At 35.3% G+C, this 15,593-nt stretch overlaps 1 protein-coding gene across 1 annotated transcript in view; it reads right to left on the reverse strand.

Annotated features, from left to right (window-relative positions):
• The window catches only part of LOC145692971 (uncharacterized), a 114,756-nt gene that overhangs the window by 47,334 nt on the left and 51,829 nt on the right, over window positions 1–15,593 (reverse strand). The window contains exons 10-11 of the mRNA XM_081768577.1: window positions 11,897–12,747; window positions 4,253–4,459 (exon numbers count right to left, since the gene is read on the reverse strand). Coding sequence (XP_081624703.1) covers window positions 4,253–4,459; window positions 11,897–12,747 — 1,058 coding nt within the window. The remainder of the gene's footprint in view (window positions 1–4,252; window positions 4,460–11,896; window positions 12,748–15,593) is intronic.

The raw sequence follows: 15,593 nt of genomic DNA on the forward strand, positions 1-15,593 counted from the left end.
ACTTACTCTGGTTCGATCCCCGGCCAAATAAGTTTGTGGTAAACAACATCATGTCTGTGGGTTTTCTCGGGGTATTCTTGTTTCCCCCCACATTATCATTCCACCAATTCTTCCATCATCATACACTTGTCTTAATCATCGTTTTTCTTAGCCTAAAGGACAATTGTAGCACATTACACAGACAGAATTAATTTCATTTCATTATTTGTTTATTCCCGATACATATCGGAAAACCTGTGAATGTTAAATAGCTAACCGCACGCTTCTTGACAAAGATATTTCTGCGAAATATTAAGCGAAGATTATAGTGCTACTTGCTATCATAATGAAGTTTTTGGGCTTCAAATTAATAATTATTACTTGAGAGAAATTCTGTGAACTGTATATGCTTTGATTACATCAGACAATTACGAAATATTGGCAAATGGAGTTAAGATCGTGAATTGAAAGACCCTAGTCAGAAACTGTATAATGGTAGCTATTTTAAGACATGTTTATAGAGCTGATATGTGGAGTCAGTTTACACGTATCTTGATATTGATGCATAAAACAAACTGGAAAAATGAATAATGTATAATTTAATGCATACATCGTATCTTTCTAGTACGGCAGGCAACTGAGAGGATTGCTACTATTAACGGACATTCCTGGATAAGTTCTTTTGAAAGTAATAATCCTTGAACTATGAAAGATGAAAATAAATTCGAAAGTAATGGAACCAGCTATAATCTAACCTCTATATGCTCCATATATCAGCTCACTAACAATTTAACAACAAGCCTAGGGCTGCTATTTCATGTTCATGCCTTTTTTTAAAGTTAATGTATGTTTGATTGATTAATACAAAATTTCATGCTCAAGTACGGAATTCAGATTTTTCACTCATTTGAGGTTTTGATACGCTACATGATTAGGGCAATGAGAAATTCTACACGATGAGGTTGAAGTATATAGCGCTGACAAGGATTAAGTACATGGTCATACTGGCCATGACAACTTTTCACGGAAAATTATTCAAACACATACAAAATAGCTGTTAAATTTTGCACAAATCTTCCGTATTCCACTCCAATGCAGCTCAAAGCTCAATAACGAATACTGCACACTCCAAACAGCCTTCGAGATGCTATAAACTCGACATATGTTCTTTGGATCTACGACAGAACCTTTTGATAGCAACTTGAAGCTAATTTCTTTGTTTGCGAAAACTTATATGCAACAGTAATAGCTAAATTAGCTTTTACCTTGCCGAAAGAAATATTAAGCAGTTTGGACGCTTCCTGTTAAATCCAAGCTTCCTCATGGGGCACTGGCTCCCTCACGAAAATTAAATTCGGTGTCTAACTAATACAAGCCATCAAAATTGTAGACATCTACACTTTCTAATCAACCCAAACCGTTCATTTAACTATAATAGATTGAGCCTCTTTCTATGTAATTTACTTTTGTTAGGTCTTCTGTTAAAATTTTACCAGGTTGCACTTTCTAAGTGTCAATTTAATATATCATCGAATTATAAAGGAGTCTATTTGAGCACGGTTATTTCGTGTGCGCTAGAACACTAAATCAACGTTCTGACAAATCTAACACCCAGCGTTATCATCTCGACCTATTTAGTTTTTGCTGCTCATATAAAATTTATTATTTATTACCATTGTATTATATTGTAAATCCCATTTACTTCATTTTCATAATTATTAATTACAATTACTCTTCATGAAATTTTGGTTTTTACACCACGTTATTTCTTTATCCCTTTCGAATTCAGCTCTACAACTGCTGGTTCATTGTCATCCACTGTTGTTTACTATAATTTACAAACGCACAACAGAATGGTAAGCACGGTAAGCATATGTAAATTAAATATCAAAATAAACTAGGTTCAGTCTAGTGACTGCGCTGAAAGATTTAATTTTGTAGAATAAGGTTATTAAAAAAATTCTAAAGCAATGTATCATTCAGATGTAAGTATTTATATGTTATATTTACGCACCTATTCAGATGTAAGTGAAAAGGAAGAATTTCGTATTCTCGACTATCAATATACAGATTTTATTTCCGATAACTTTTATTTTAAATATGAAACGTATTATATTGATGATGAACTACGAAATCTAAGTTGTCCATTTTACATATTAATTAAATCACAATGTGACTGCATCTAGATGCAATATTCATGCTTATTCATTTTCAGTCGGCCTTGTAAAAGCAACTTAATAATATTGTTCCTAATGAATTAACTATAAAGCCTAAACACACGTACTTATTGTTAATCATTATCTGGGCTTCTATTCAATACATAAATCAAAATAGTATTATTATTTTTTCTTATGTGTGACCGAAGCAATCAAAATTTCCCTGATAGCATGCCGCCATTGGCATTTTTTGTCATTATCCTGTAACAAATACATTAACAGCAGTCGTTATACTAGCCTGTCTGTGTAATATAACAAGAAAAAAATGAGACTGCATAAACATCCTGCACACCTTAAGAACACAATAACCTAATAAAAATAATAACACTCACATCATACATCACAGAATCAATGAGAGTCGTTCTTGTATTTACAACAATAAAACATTGTTACTTTATGAACACCAATAATGGAGTGCAAGTATATATTGCTACGAGATCGAAATGATCTGTTACTATAGGATCTACAAAACTCAAGCAGATAATGCATTGCTACTTCCTCAGTCATTCTACGCTTTAATAGATACCAGTTACCGTTAGATTCTACCCGTATTACCATAAACTTAATTGTGACCTATATCTATTATCAGAAAAAGGAAATGGTTTTATGGATATTATCGTTTAGAAAGTAATGCAATTCTAAATTATTGTGCGAAAAATATCGTTAACAACATGGTTATGATGTTTGTAAATATATTCATTGTTCATTTCTAACGAACCAGATAATAAAACTTTCCATAAATATTTTCGACTGGAAAAATCACAATAATTCAAAATCACATTTCCCTTAACGAGGCTAGTCAACTATTTATTTATTTATCGCTAATACAGTATAATGAAATCGAAGTTAATACTTAAGAGAGTGAAATTATTAATTAGAACTAGATTTCACGAAATTTCTACAGCTCTCTTTATACAATGCTAAAATAGAAAGTGAAGTAAAAACTTCTTCATGCAATTCGTAAATCATCAAATGGTGGCCCCGCGTGGCGTAGTCGCTAACGCTCTAGCCTTTCGTGCGAGCGGTCCCGGGTTCGATTCCCGGTGGAGACTTTACAACAGATGTAAGGTTAACAGTTGTAACAGCTTTTTCAGGCAAGCCATCTTGACTGGGTTTTTTCTGAGTTTCCCTTGTTTACACCAGGCAAATGTCGGGATGCTACCTAACATAATGGTCTCAGGCCGCTTCCTTCCCTCCCTTTCATCCGATAGTGTGCTCGCTGAGGGACGTCATTCCTCATATACTTGACGGGCTAAATGGTCTTGACTACCAACAGCCTAGAAATCTAACTCCTAATCCTAAATCATCAAATGAATGTTTTCCACAGTTGATCAGAACGTGGTTCCATTTAGGAGAAACAACGAAAAAAGCCTCAATGCATCATCGACTTAGATTAAAAGCCTTCTATTGATGAAATAATAAATTCAAACTATACAACATTTACAACAATGTCTTTCCAGAACTCCCTCATGGCTACATGGATAGCGTACACGCCTTTGGTGCGTGAGACCTGGGTTCGATTCCCGGCGGGAGTTCATTTGGTTCGGATCCTACGTTAAGCTGTAGGTCCACGTCTCATATAGCCTCACTGCTAAAGAGGGATGCTAGATCTAATCCAACTATCCTTCCAGCATTCAAATTTAGTAACGATAAAAATGAAAGTATTTTCTTCTGCTTACATTGTACCACATACTTAAAAAGCTATCAGTAGTAAAACTATCAAAACGAAGTTCATCTTAATAAGCACGAGTGAAAAATTAGAATCAAATCCATGAAGTTATCGCAACTATTTTCCCTACTTCAAGCCTTGAAACTCACGTGAAGACTTTACTATATCATGATTCAAATACATTTAACTTGAATATATTGCTACAACAATCCCAATAATTTCCAGTAAATATGAAACTTTTAATTCTGACGTTACACAATATTGAGTCTTTAACAAATATTGTTGCTCTTTTCATACCTTTCCAAACTGTAATATTGGTATAAGAGGACTACATAATCTCACTGTTTAAAAATCTCTTTATTCTAAAATTAGTGTTGAAAAAACTTACCAGGATACACCTTTTCTTGTATGGATGAAAATCGCTTATCACCTTTGACTATTCTACTCTTGTGTTCTGCAAGTTCTATTGCCAGCAATTTCTGGCGAGCTTCTAAAGTGGGGTCCATTAACATTGGTTTTGGTGCTATAGGAACAGGTTGCTTTTTCTTCTTTTTCATGTGTGGAAGCAGGTCAGTAATTGGAACTAGACTGGAAGCTGAATGGAAAATCAGAATGAAACTTAATTTCATTGAAATCAAGGTTTAACGTGAACTTCGTTATCATTAGAGTTTCCAAATTATAGGTGTATCTATGTAAATAATTAAACAATGACGAATGGTTTTCACTAGAGACTTTAAAATTCTGAAAAGAAAAAATGTTACGAATAAAGAATTCAAAAAGCTTTACCAAGATGACACTTCACATCTTTGAAAGAAAACAAACTACTTCCTTTAGACCATTTAATTGTAAATATATCGCTATGTATTGAAAATTAGTTGTTATTATAATTAATATTTTTCTTTTTCTGATGGAGTAAATTCGCCACTTGCATCTGACTGATTTTAACAAGAAATAATACGGAACAATTCTTAAGTATCAAAAAAATACCGGTTAAGATTCAAAAATACGGCCATCGATAATCCGATTCTTTCAGATTCCAGGCATGGATTTCTTAAATTTCATTAACCGGTTTGGATTTCCAAATTTACCGTGTTGGTGCGCCACTGTTTTCTGTCAGTGAATTAAAATTCTGTACAATTGTTGTACTCAGTTAAACTAGAATTCTATAGAATTATTTGATTTATTACTTCACATTAAAATTTCATTTGCTTTACATTTAATGTTAAATTTCTTTGTTTCAAGGATTGTATAGGTCATTTTGTTAAATATATACAGCATATATAACCATTCAAAATCCTGCACTGAAGAAAAAGATGGCTGAACTGGAACTATATCAAAATAATGAGAATAACCCGTTTCAAACATGGGGATTATATACATTAACATTTTTCCAACGAAATTTCTTTAAAATAATATTTGAAATGTCCTCTGATTTCTTGAAAGTTGAATCACGTGGCTGTCACAGAAACAAATACCGATTCACCGCAAGACTATATGTAAAACTAGTGATAATGTGCATTGTTGAAGTGAGAGATCGTCCCTATCACTAATTATAACTCCAAACTACAGAAGTAAGTCTCTAATGTGCGACAAAACACACACCATGTTCTATAAAAATCTGCGTGTATTAGTAAATATTCAGGAAAATATGTTAACATGTTATATAAAATTGTGAAGAACGCGTTCTTTTTATTACCTATTCAACTGCGTGCCTGATATTTAATTATTTCAACTTCAGAGGAGTGGGAACTATGTGAAAGCTTCAATAAACACACACATCATATTGTATTAAAATCAACCAAAACTGAACAGCTGTAAAGGAAATTATCGTGAAACGTATTATTTAAATTGGAAGGGGGAGGGAGTAATCCAACCCACAGAAGCGGAGTGAATGCACCGCTCATTCTTGAATGATTTTAATCCCAAGTATTGGGGATTACGGAAAAAAGTGAAAGAAAATGTACATTATGTTGCATCAAAACTGAATGAATTTCAGAAAATTTACCGTGGAATTCTGAAAGAAGGTGGAGAGATAAGAGGGTAAATCCACCACTTTATTAATTTTAATTCCCTGCAGCAGAGGGAATGGTTGGGAATCCTGAAAGAAAATGTACGACATACTACGCCAAAATTGAGCATTTTTTAACGAAAATAGCAGAGGAACATATTCTTGATACTGGGGGGGGGGGGGTTACATTTTCTTTTCTGACAGATTTTAACACTCAGCTGTGGGGATATTCGATATGTAAACTTGCTACCTGGGGTGGATTTTACTCCCCTTATACCTGATGGACTGCAATCCCAAACAGGTTATTTCTGCAAGTGAAAGGAAGACATATACTAAAGTTTCATCAAGATTGGATACGTCTTACGAGAATTATCGTAGAACAGACAGACACAAATGCCAACCGAGTAGAATAATAGAAACTTCATTAACTCTCGTTTTAATAAGAAGTAATAGACTAGTAGGACAACAACTCTTGAACTGGAAGGATTCAAACGTGTTAACAGTTTTTTTTTTTTTAATCTGACGTTCAATTCTGAAATTAAAGCAGTTGGTAACAACTATGTGAATCTGATACAATACTTACTGTTTAGAAGTTGACGAAGTCTATTAATGAGACTGATAAATATATAAAGAATGAATCTTAGTGATAAGCTTATTATAGTGAGAGATTCAACAGGCTCTGAAACTTCTCAAAAGGGATTTCATAACTAACACTGCATTTCTGTTTTCCTACAGTTTTACACATTATTTTACCTCACCAGCCTTTTTAATTTTTTTTTCGATAAATCTTTCTCGTATCACATATTTGCGTAGAGAATTTTAATGGCAATGTTCTTTTTCTAAAGTTATCAGGGAACGTAACATTTTCACGTACATGTGTGTTCCTACAAACACTAAAGAGAGACCATAAAAATCACACTTTAACCCAAAAATATAATAGCACTCTTCTCTCACAAAATAATAGACTAATAATTTTATTGTAGAGTTTTTTTGGCTGAAAAAATTTCAAAATATAGTTAAAATTTTATACAAGTGAGTTTCGTTTTACATTGTGAATGTACTATAGACTTCCAAATTATTTGACTGTAACTTGCAGTTGCACTAGAGGGATAAAGGTTGATATGGAACGTATTGTTATGATGTTGAATCCATATCAGAAAACGATTTCTCGTTACTTCTCTGTCTTTGCTCTATAGAGCTCAATATGGAAATCAGAAATGATATTAGATTTGTAGCAGTTCAGATTGCAACAGAGGAACGAAATTGGGAGATGGAACCCATTCTTGTGATGAATACATATCAAAAAGCTGCTTCTCCCTACTTTTTTTTTTTTTCTTTCTTTTCTTATTTTTCTCACACTATGAGGATCATCTTGAAACCAGAAATTGTAGATTTTCACCACTTCCAGTTCTAGCAGCGAAAGATAAGGGTGTAGATGAAATCTATTCTTGGGACACGGTATCGATTCTAAGAAACTGATTCTCGCTACCTATTGGCAGGTGATGGTCAACGTTAAAACTGGAAATAGTTTATTTCTACCACTTCAAGTTTGAATACAGGGTTAACGCAGGAGGTGAGACGTTGAATAAATAAATAAATAAATAAAAGGTTTCTCGACATCTTTTACTGTTTTGCCCTGACAACTGACGGACAAACATACAAACGTAACGTTTTATAAGACTTCCCATACTTAGGCATATGAAAATTGAAGTCATCATGAACACCTTGGTGCAATAACTGTTTTTACATGGATATTTTCCATCAATAGAGGTTTATTGCCTGAAAAGCACCCAATTGGATTCCATGCCAGAATAATAACCATGAATGCTTTGTACCTTCATTACCGCCAAGAACTTGCTATAAGCGCAGTGAAGCGTTACTTGGTCACAACTTTGGAAAATTTCTTGTAGTCTAGCCGTAGACTTTACAAAAAACACCTTTTCATCTAGCGCATTAGAAAGTTCATCACCAATGATGCAACAAGTATAACTTCATCTAGAAAAAGATGAAAACTTTCTTTCTCCTAAACAATGTGAATGTTAAATTGCTTTAATGGATACCAAGATCTCTCAAATCATTTTATATTTCAAACATCTCTGTTGATATTTTGAAATCATAAGTTAGAATGAAGTGGTAGTCAGATGTAAAAAAAATCTTATCTGGTAGTAAATCCAATTTCCATTATTTTTCCGAGCAACGAGATTTTTCACATCAACATTCAATAACCTAGATCCCTGCACTTTAGTAGTTGTGATTAGACATATCGAAGACAGGTTCTTCACGAAGTCTTCTAGTTTTCAAATCTGCAGGTGAGATGAATATCGGTGTATAGAAGTAAATACATCAGTATGCTAGAGAAGGAGACCTAGGACGCAATGAATACTCTCATCGTTACAAAATTGGATAAGAAATCTGGTTGGTTGGTTCAGATATTTAATGCCTTTTTCCAGTAGCGATTCTATATGAAACGATATCAACTATTTATAAAGTGGAATTCTAATCAATACTTGAGTTTGTATCCGAGGTAAGTACCCTACCGGGAATCTAACCCGGGACCACACGCATGTTAGCCACGAATAAGCATAGTGGCTGACAAATTGTTGCTTGGGGCAGATTCTTGCTAGGCCCGTATTGAAGAACACTGAGTAAAGCCTTTCTCAAGAGAACTACAGTAGCTCAGAGAGCTGTTGCAAAGTAAAAGATGACGAGTGGAGCAAACCTCAATTTTGGTATACAAACTAAAATAAGACACTTTACATGATTGTTCAGAACATATACTGAAAAACATCACACAGAAATAACTGAGCATAACACTGAGGTTCCAGGCTGCAAAAAACTCCTCGTCGGACTCCAAAGAGCAGAGGGAATTACAAAACTTTTTTTTTAAAAAAGGATTTAACGTATACGTACACCACCACTCAAAAATTTTTGAACATCTCGATTTTTGTTAGCATCTACTGTGATCCTATTATTTTGGCATGAGAACTTTACCGCCGTCCATCAGAGATACTGCTGTCCAAAGCATAGAATTTGATGACAGTTGAGTAGATATCTGAGAAGTACTGCAGATATGTCAAATTATAATTCTTAAAACTGAAGCCAAAAAAGTACATTTCATATAGATATTACATAGAATAAACAAAACTGTGGTAGGTGAGGCAACTTATTAGTTTTGTTGAAAGATATAGATACAGGTAGGCAATATAGTGACAGAAATTTGCAAGAAAAAACAGTTTTCCAAATTTTGCAGTTCTCTATACCTTGTGGATATGTTAGCGTTTAAAAAGTCAAAAACGCCATTCTTTGAAAAATGTTTACGACAGTCAATATACATTCTTCTCTACTCAATTGTTGTTCAGTGGAAGCGTATATATAATGCTCATCGTTAATATTTCAACGAGCAACAGTGGAGCAAACGAAAAAGTCGTAGACACTTTTCAAAGTATAGTATTTTTAGAGTTTTAAACGTTCGCATATCACCAATGTATAAAGAACGACAAAATTTGAAAAAATCCTTTTTCTTGCAAATTTCTGTCACTGCACTGACTATCTAGGTCTACACTTTTCTAACAAAACTAATAACTTGCCTCACCTTTCATACTCTTGTTTACATTACGCAATATCTATATTGAACAATATTTGTTTTGGTTTTAATTGAAGAATTATAATTTGAAATATCATTTACAGTACCTCTCAGACCTAGATTCAATTGTTATCAAATTTTATGCTTAAGGCAGGAGTACCTATGATACACGGTAATAAAGTTCTTGTGCCAAATAACAGGATCACAGTAGATTCTAACAAAAATAGGAATGCTCAGAAACTTTAGAGCTGTAGTGTAAATTTAACAGAAAGAAAAGAAGGAAAAAAAAAAGAAAGAAAAACTAAGATTTTATTAAGTTACCGACCCAATATTTTGTAACGGTTTGCGTATAAGTTCTCCAATTTTTTCACGTTCTTTCTTTTCTCTTCTTGACAAACACTATAGGAAACTATTAATCATCATCATAGGTATTCTGCCTTTATTGGCAGGTTACTTGCTGCAGCTGAGAAGCTTCCATGCTCCACGGTCCTCCGCTAACCTTTTCGTCTTCGCGTATGATCTTTCTGTTTTAATATCATCCATTAATTGTAGTCTCTTTCGCCCCCTCCCTCTCTTTCCCGACACCATACCCTCTAGGATGTCCCTCATGATACAATCTCTTCTTAGGCAATGTCCCAACCAGTTTCTCTTCCTCTTCCTAATAATATCTAAAAGTGTTCTTTTCTCACCCACCATTTCTAACACTCTCTCATTCGTTTTCCGCTCGACCCAACTAATTCTTTCCATTCTTCACCACACCCACATTTCGAAGGCTTCCAGTCGATTTTCGTCACCTTTACGTAATGCCCACGTTTCCGCCCCATACAGTACAACACTCCACACGAAGCATTTTATGAGTCTTTTTCTCAACTCTTTGTTCAAGGTCCCACAAAACAGACTTTTCTTCCTCCTAAAGGCTTCTTTCGCCATTCCTATCCTTGCTTTTATTTCACGTTCGCATTTCATGTCATTACTAAGAACACTACCCAGGTATCGAAAACTATTCACTTGTTCTATTTTCTCCCCTCCTACTTTTATATTTGACACAGACCCCTTCGTTCCAATCACCATGGATTTTGTCTTTCTAACATTTTCATCCCATATTCCTTAAAGCCCTTTCTCATTTTTTCTAACATTTGATTGATTTTCTTTTCAGATTCTGCAACAAGCGCCATATCGTCTGCAAATCTTATACATCTAATCATTCTACCACCTACCGAAATGCCATCATCATCATGTAGGCTCTTTTTCACTATTTCTTCTAGATAGACATTAAATGGTGTTGGCGAGAGGCAGCATCCTTGTCGAACTCCTCGTCCAATTGCACTCTCTTCCGTCAGTTCTTCCCCTATCCTAACACTTACTTGTTGGTTCATGTATAAGTTTCTTATGAGTCTTCTATCTTTCCATTCCAACCCTATCTTTGTTAGAACTCCCAACAACAATTCCCAATTCACGCGATCAAAAGCCTTTTCTAGATCAATAAATACAACATACACCTCTTTCCCTTTTTCTATAAACCTTTCACCGATCACCCTTAATAATCCAATAGCATCTCTTGTGCCCTTGCCTCTTCTGAACCCGAACTGCTCTTCCTCAACATCTTTATTTGTTCTTCCATATAACCTTCTGTTCAGTATTCGGAGCAGAATTTTAGCTGCATGAGATATGAGACTAATAGTTCTATAATCCTCACATCTCTTTGGGTTCGATTTCTTAGCCATCGGTATCATGATCGTTTTCAGAATGTCTCTTGGCCATTCTCCTGTTTCATATATTTCATTGCATAGTCGCCACAATTCTTTCTTTCCCTTGTCTCCTATATTTTTAATGAATTAAATTGGTATGTTATCTATTCCTGTTGCCTTTCCATTCCTAATCTTGGATATAGCCTTTTCAAACTCATCCCGAAGAATACTAAATCCTTTATCATCCTCGCCTACTTCATTTTCCACTTCAACATTTAGGCTACACGGTCTATCCCTACTCTCATATAAGTCTTCAACGTATTCTTTCCACCTTCCTATGACCTCATTTCTCTCGCTGACTACCTTCCCATTCTTATTTTCTACTGCCATCATCATACTCCCTTGTTTCCTCCGAAATCCCATAGATTTCACCTCTTTGTACATTTTCTCATATTTCCCAACTCTTTCTAATTCTTCTATGTCCTCGCATTTTCTTTTGTAAAACTCTTCCCACGCTTTGTCTGTTTCTCTTCGTAATTCATTATTTAATTTTACTTCATTATTAAAATGCTTAATAATTTAACGTATAAGCAATATCATTAATTTTCAAGGAAACCATGAATATACGTTATATTTTGTTTTTCTAATACTTGAAATTTTGTTCTAATTCTATATATATATATTTAAAATATGGCAATAATAATACATTCACATCCTACATGTACTGTCTACTTATAAAGTAGCAATACTTACATGGGTTTGGCACTGTGGTGGCTGGGAATTCCTGTGGAGTACTATACATGATAACCGCTGAATTAGAGTAAGTGGCATTTTGTTCCACTTGAACAACTGGAGATGCACTTACTGCACAGTCAGCCACGGACAGAGTCACTAATGTAGGATCAGAACCTGAGCTCTCTGTAACTATATTTGTGGTAGCAACATCCGCTAACGATGAGCTTTGGATTGTTGTGAGTGGCATTACTATAGCTGCAGAAGATGAAGTTGCTGGAACTATAGTTGAAAATGACTGCTGAGATTCTTGTCCTTCTCCTTGTTTCACGAAAACTGGTTGCACATATTCTTGAAAGACATTTTCTTCCGAATTAAGCGCAAAATTATTGTCACTGTTTTGTACTTCCCCGCTACTTTTCTCGCTATTAGTTTCTTTGCGGTTTCTTTCAGAAACTACGCGATCTGGGTTAGTAGTATTCGATATTGACATTGCAACATGTTTATACACCTGTTTATAAATTTTTTCATCGCTTACTGCACAATTATTATCAGAAGCACTTGCACTCTTGTTCTGATCATCACTCGCTAAAACAAACTCTTCAGTCTGATTGTTAACATTACTTTCAGTATTCGATCTTTGAGCCATATTATTTGCATCTATTATACGCTGAATAGCCTCTGCATTTTGATTCTCTAGTTTTGACAGGAATGCTTCCTTGGAGGAATCATTCAATTGCCTACTGTCCTCTTCACTTTTACTCAGGTACCTGTTACTATTTTGCCCAGACTCACTCCCAGAAACTTGAGTAGCCTCGTGTGATGTTTGTCCTCTAGCTTGTTCCTTTTTATCCTCAACCGATGACTGAGGCCTAGAATCAAAGAAATATTTATTAAAAAACCAGTATTTTTTTCAACGCAATTTATATTCAACGTTATTTGTACGGAATGCACTAGTACCCAAAACTTAAGCATAAAGCGAGAAGTTGCATGTAAGGAGCGGGAAGTGCGTCACGAGTATGGGAAATGTAGTAGATAATAGATATTGCTTACAAGGCTCTTGAACTAGCCGTGGCACGAGTCAGCTTGATCCTATATGAGAAGAAATTGAACATTATTGCTTGGAGCCGAAATACGCGCATTCTGTACCTCTGTTTTAGTGAACGGAGAGTACTGTCGAGTTGAATTTGGCAACAGACAGCAGGAATATGGGACAAAGATGTAATTTGGATGAGTTTACCAAGAGTCGGACCATCGAACACTTGGAACGAGGTAACTCATATACGGCAGTAGTACAAACCATCAGTGTGCCACGAAGTGTCATGTTCGGGTTGTAAGAACAGTTTAGCGACACAGGAGACGTCAGCCTTAGGCCCGGTGGAAATCAGCCATGTGTGACAACTTTGCAACAGAACCGATACCTGACCGTAACTGCGTGTTGCAAGTGAACTATGCCTGTTTATGGTGCCGCCTCTGGGGTGATAGTGTCGCGCCAAATAATGCACTGGAGACTAAGTGCCGGAGTTCTGTACGTCCAAGACCAGCATATGTATTCCACCGTGGTTCCACTGACTAGCGCACAAAAGGCCCAGTTTACAGTGGTGTCGCGAACATCGCTAGTGGACGCGCAATAAATGGAGTCGCATACTGTTTACGGATGAATCTCGATACAATTCCCAAAGCGATTCCTATCGTACACTGATCGGACGTGACCAAGGAGCCCGCTTTCATCCTATTAATATTGTGGAAAGGGAGCGGTATGCTGATAGTGGAGTACTGGTCTGGGAGGGATGATGGTGCTACAAACCTGAATATCTTCGATACAGGATTCACCACTGCCCAGAGATGCAGGGATAAGTTTCTGCTTGCCTATAATACGGTTTTTCAGAGGTGCAGTCAGCCTACAACTTCCGCTCATGGTGAAAATGCTCGTGCTCATCTTAACAACCTGGTGGACGACTACCTAGCGACGGCAGACATCTAACATATCTTCCTACCTAAATCCAGTTAAACATATTTGGGAAGATGTTGGAGCTCGACAGCAGCCCCCACAACACACGGGAAGCTCTGTACTTATATTCGAGAGGAAAGGAATCAGCTGGCTGAAGAGTTCCTTAACCTAATCTTCAGGATAGACCGTCAATGCCGGACAGGTATGGGTATTCCAGGTGATCATACCCACTATTAACCTGTTGTCGGTGCCAGCAGTGCGTCTCACAGTAGTATGTGAGTTCTGGTCATTTTTTTTGTTTGTTTGTTTGTTTGCGTTGTGTGACCCTCTGCTCCCAGTGTTCTTCCATATATTGTCTATTCTGTGTGAAGTATGTGTGGTGTGTTGGTATGGTGTTCCCTTCGTGAGATTTATTTACGTTCTCTGTGCCCTATGTCCTCGAACAGTCATGATACTTAAGATCTCGACACCAGAGTACAACCTATAGGTTACATTTTAAAAGAATAACAAGGATACAATTTATCTGTCACATATTTCGGTGTGGATATACATTAACACAATGCGATTTTATTTAAAAAATATATGAACGAACTATTCTAACTTATTGACTTATTTCATTTCCTAACTTATTTCATTTCGAAATAATACTGACAAAAATGAATGAATGATGATAATCTTTTTAAGAGATTATACACGTTATAACAATCAAGATCGGCCACCAAGCTTAGCCTCGTCTCGGACGCAGTTTTATGCCGAAAGACAAGTGCAATCTTGAAATATAAATTGGAAGTCAAAGCCATTCCAATTCTCATCTGCCTCGCAAAAGAACATCTATCACGCTGAAAGACTAAATCTTGGTTCCACACATGGAAATTAGGTTCGAAGTTTTAATACGTTACTACAGACTTAATTACATCTACATTTAAGCATGCGACCTTATAGCATACTTCAATACGAACGGGATCAGAAGCGGATCAAAATAAACGAAACTACAGTACAAAAGTTCTGAGTAGCGCATTCCAGTCTCTGTGCATAAACACACTATAAGTGTGCTGCGAACTGTCCATTCATAATCTAAGGCTTTGATTTATGAGCAATACAGTCCCTCGAAGAATACATAATCTTCAGGAAGTCAATATTAGACTGAAGCCTATTTAGGCATGCGAACAAAGTTTATGTACAGAAAACTATTTTTTAAAAATCTAAACAGAGGAAAAAAAATTAAAAATAAAATATTGAATACAAAGTTTTAAAAAGCAAAAAGGTAAAGAGAGAAATATCTCAAAACAATTCATAGCTCAGTATAAAATATAAAATTTAAGATCTTTGCTGCATTACAGTCTTAAGCATTCGAAATATTAACATCCACATATTTTACTCTTTTTTATAACCTTGTTTACTACTATCTACAGAGCAGTTGTCTACTCTTTGACGACAAAACAGTGGAATTAAAATTGATTATTTTAAGGAATCTGTTACCAAAATTCCATGGACGGTTTCTAACGAAATACTTAAGGACGCTGGGTATCTGCGCTATCTTTGTTTTATATCACATTGATTTATGTGAGGAAATACTCTCTTTTCTTTGAAATGAACTGGAATTTTAATTACGTTATTTTTTTCTTGAACTCTACGTAAATGGTCTTACGTTATCAAAATAAATTTACACTATATAGTTGAAACTGTCAAGTATACAATATTACTTAATATAAATCTGATTTATACATATTAACATAATATATCAAAAATTCAATTCTCACAAAGTAA

Source organism: Thermobia domestica, chromosome 1, assembly GCF_964235325.1.
Source record: "Thermobia domestica chromosome 1, izTheDome1.hap1.1, whole genome shotgun sequence".
Classification (NCBI taxonomy): Eukaryota; Metazoa; Arthropoda; class Insecta; order Zygentoma; family Lepismatidae; genus Thermobia; species Thermobia domestica.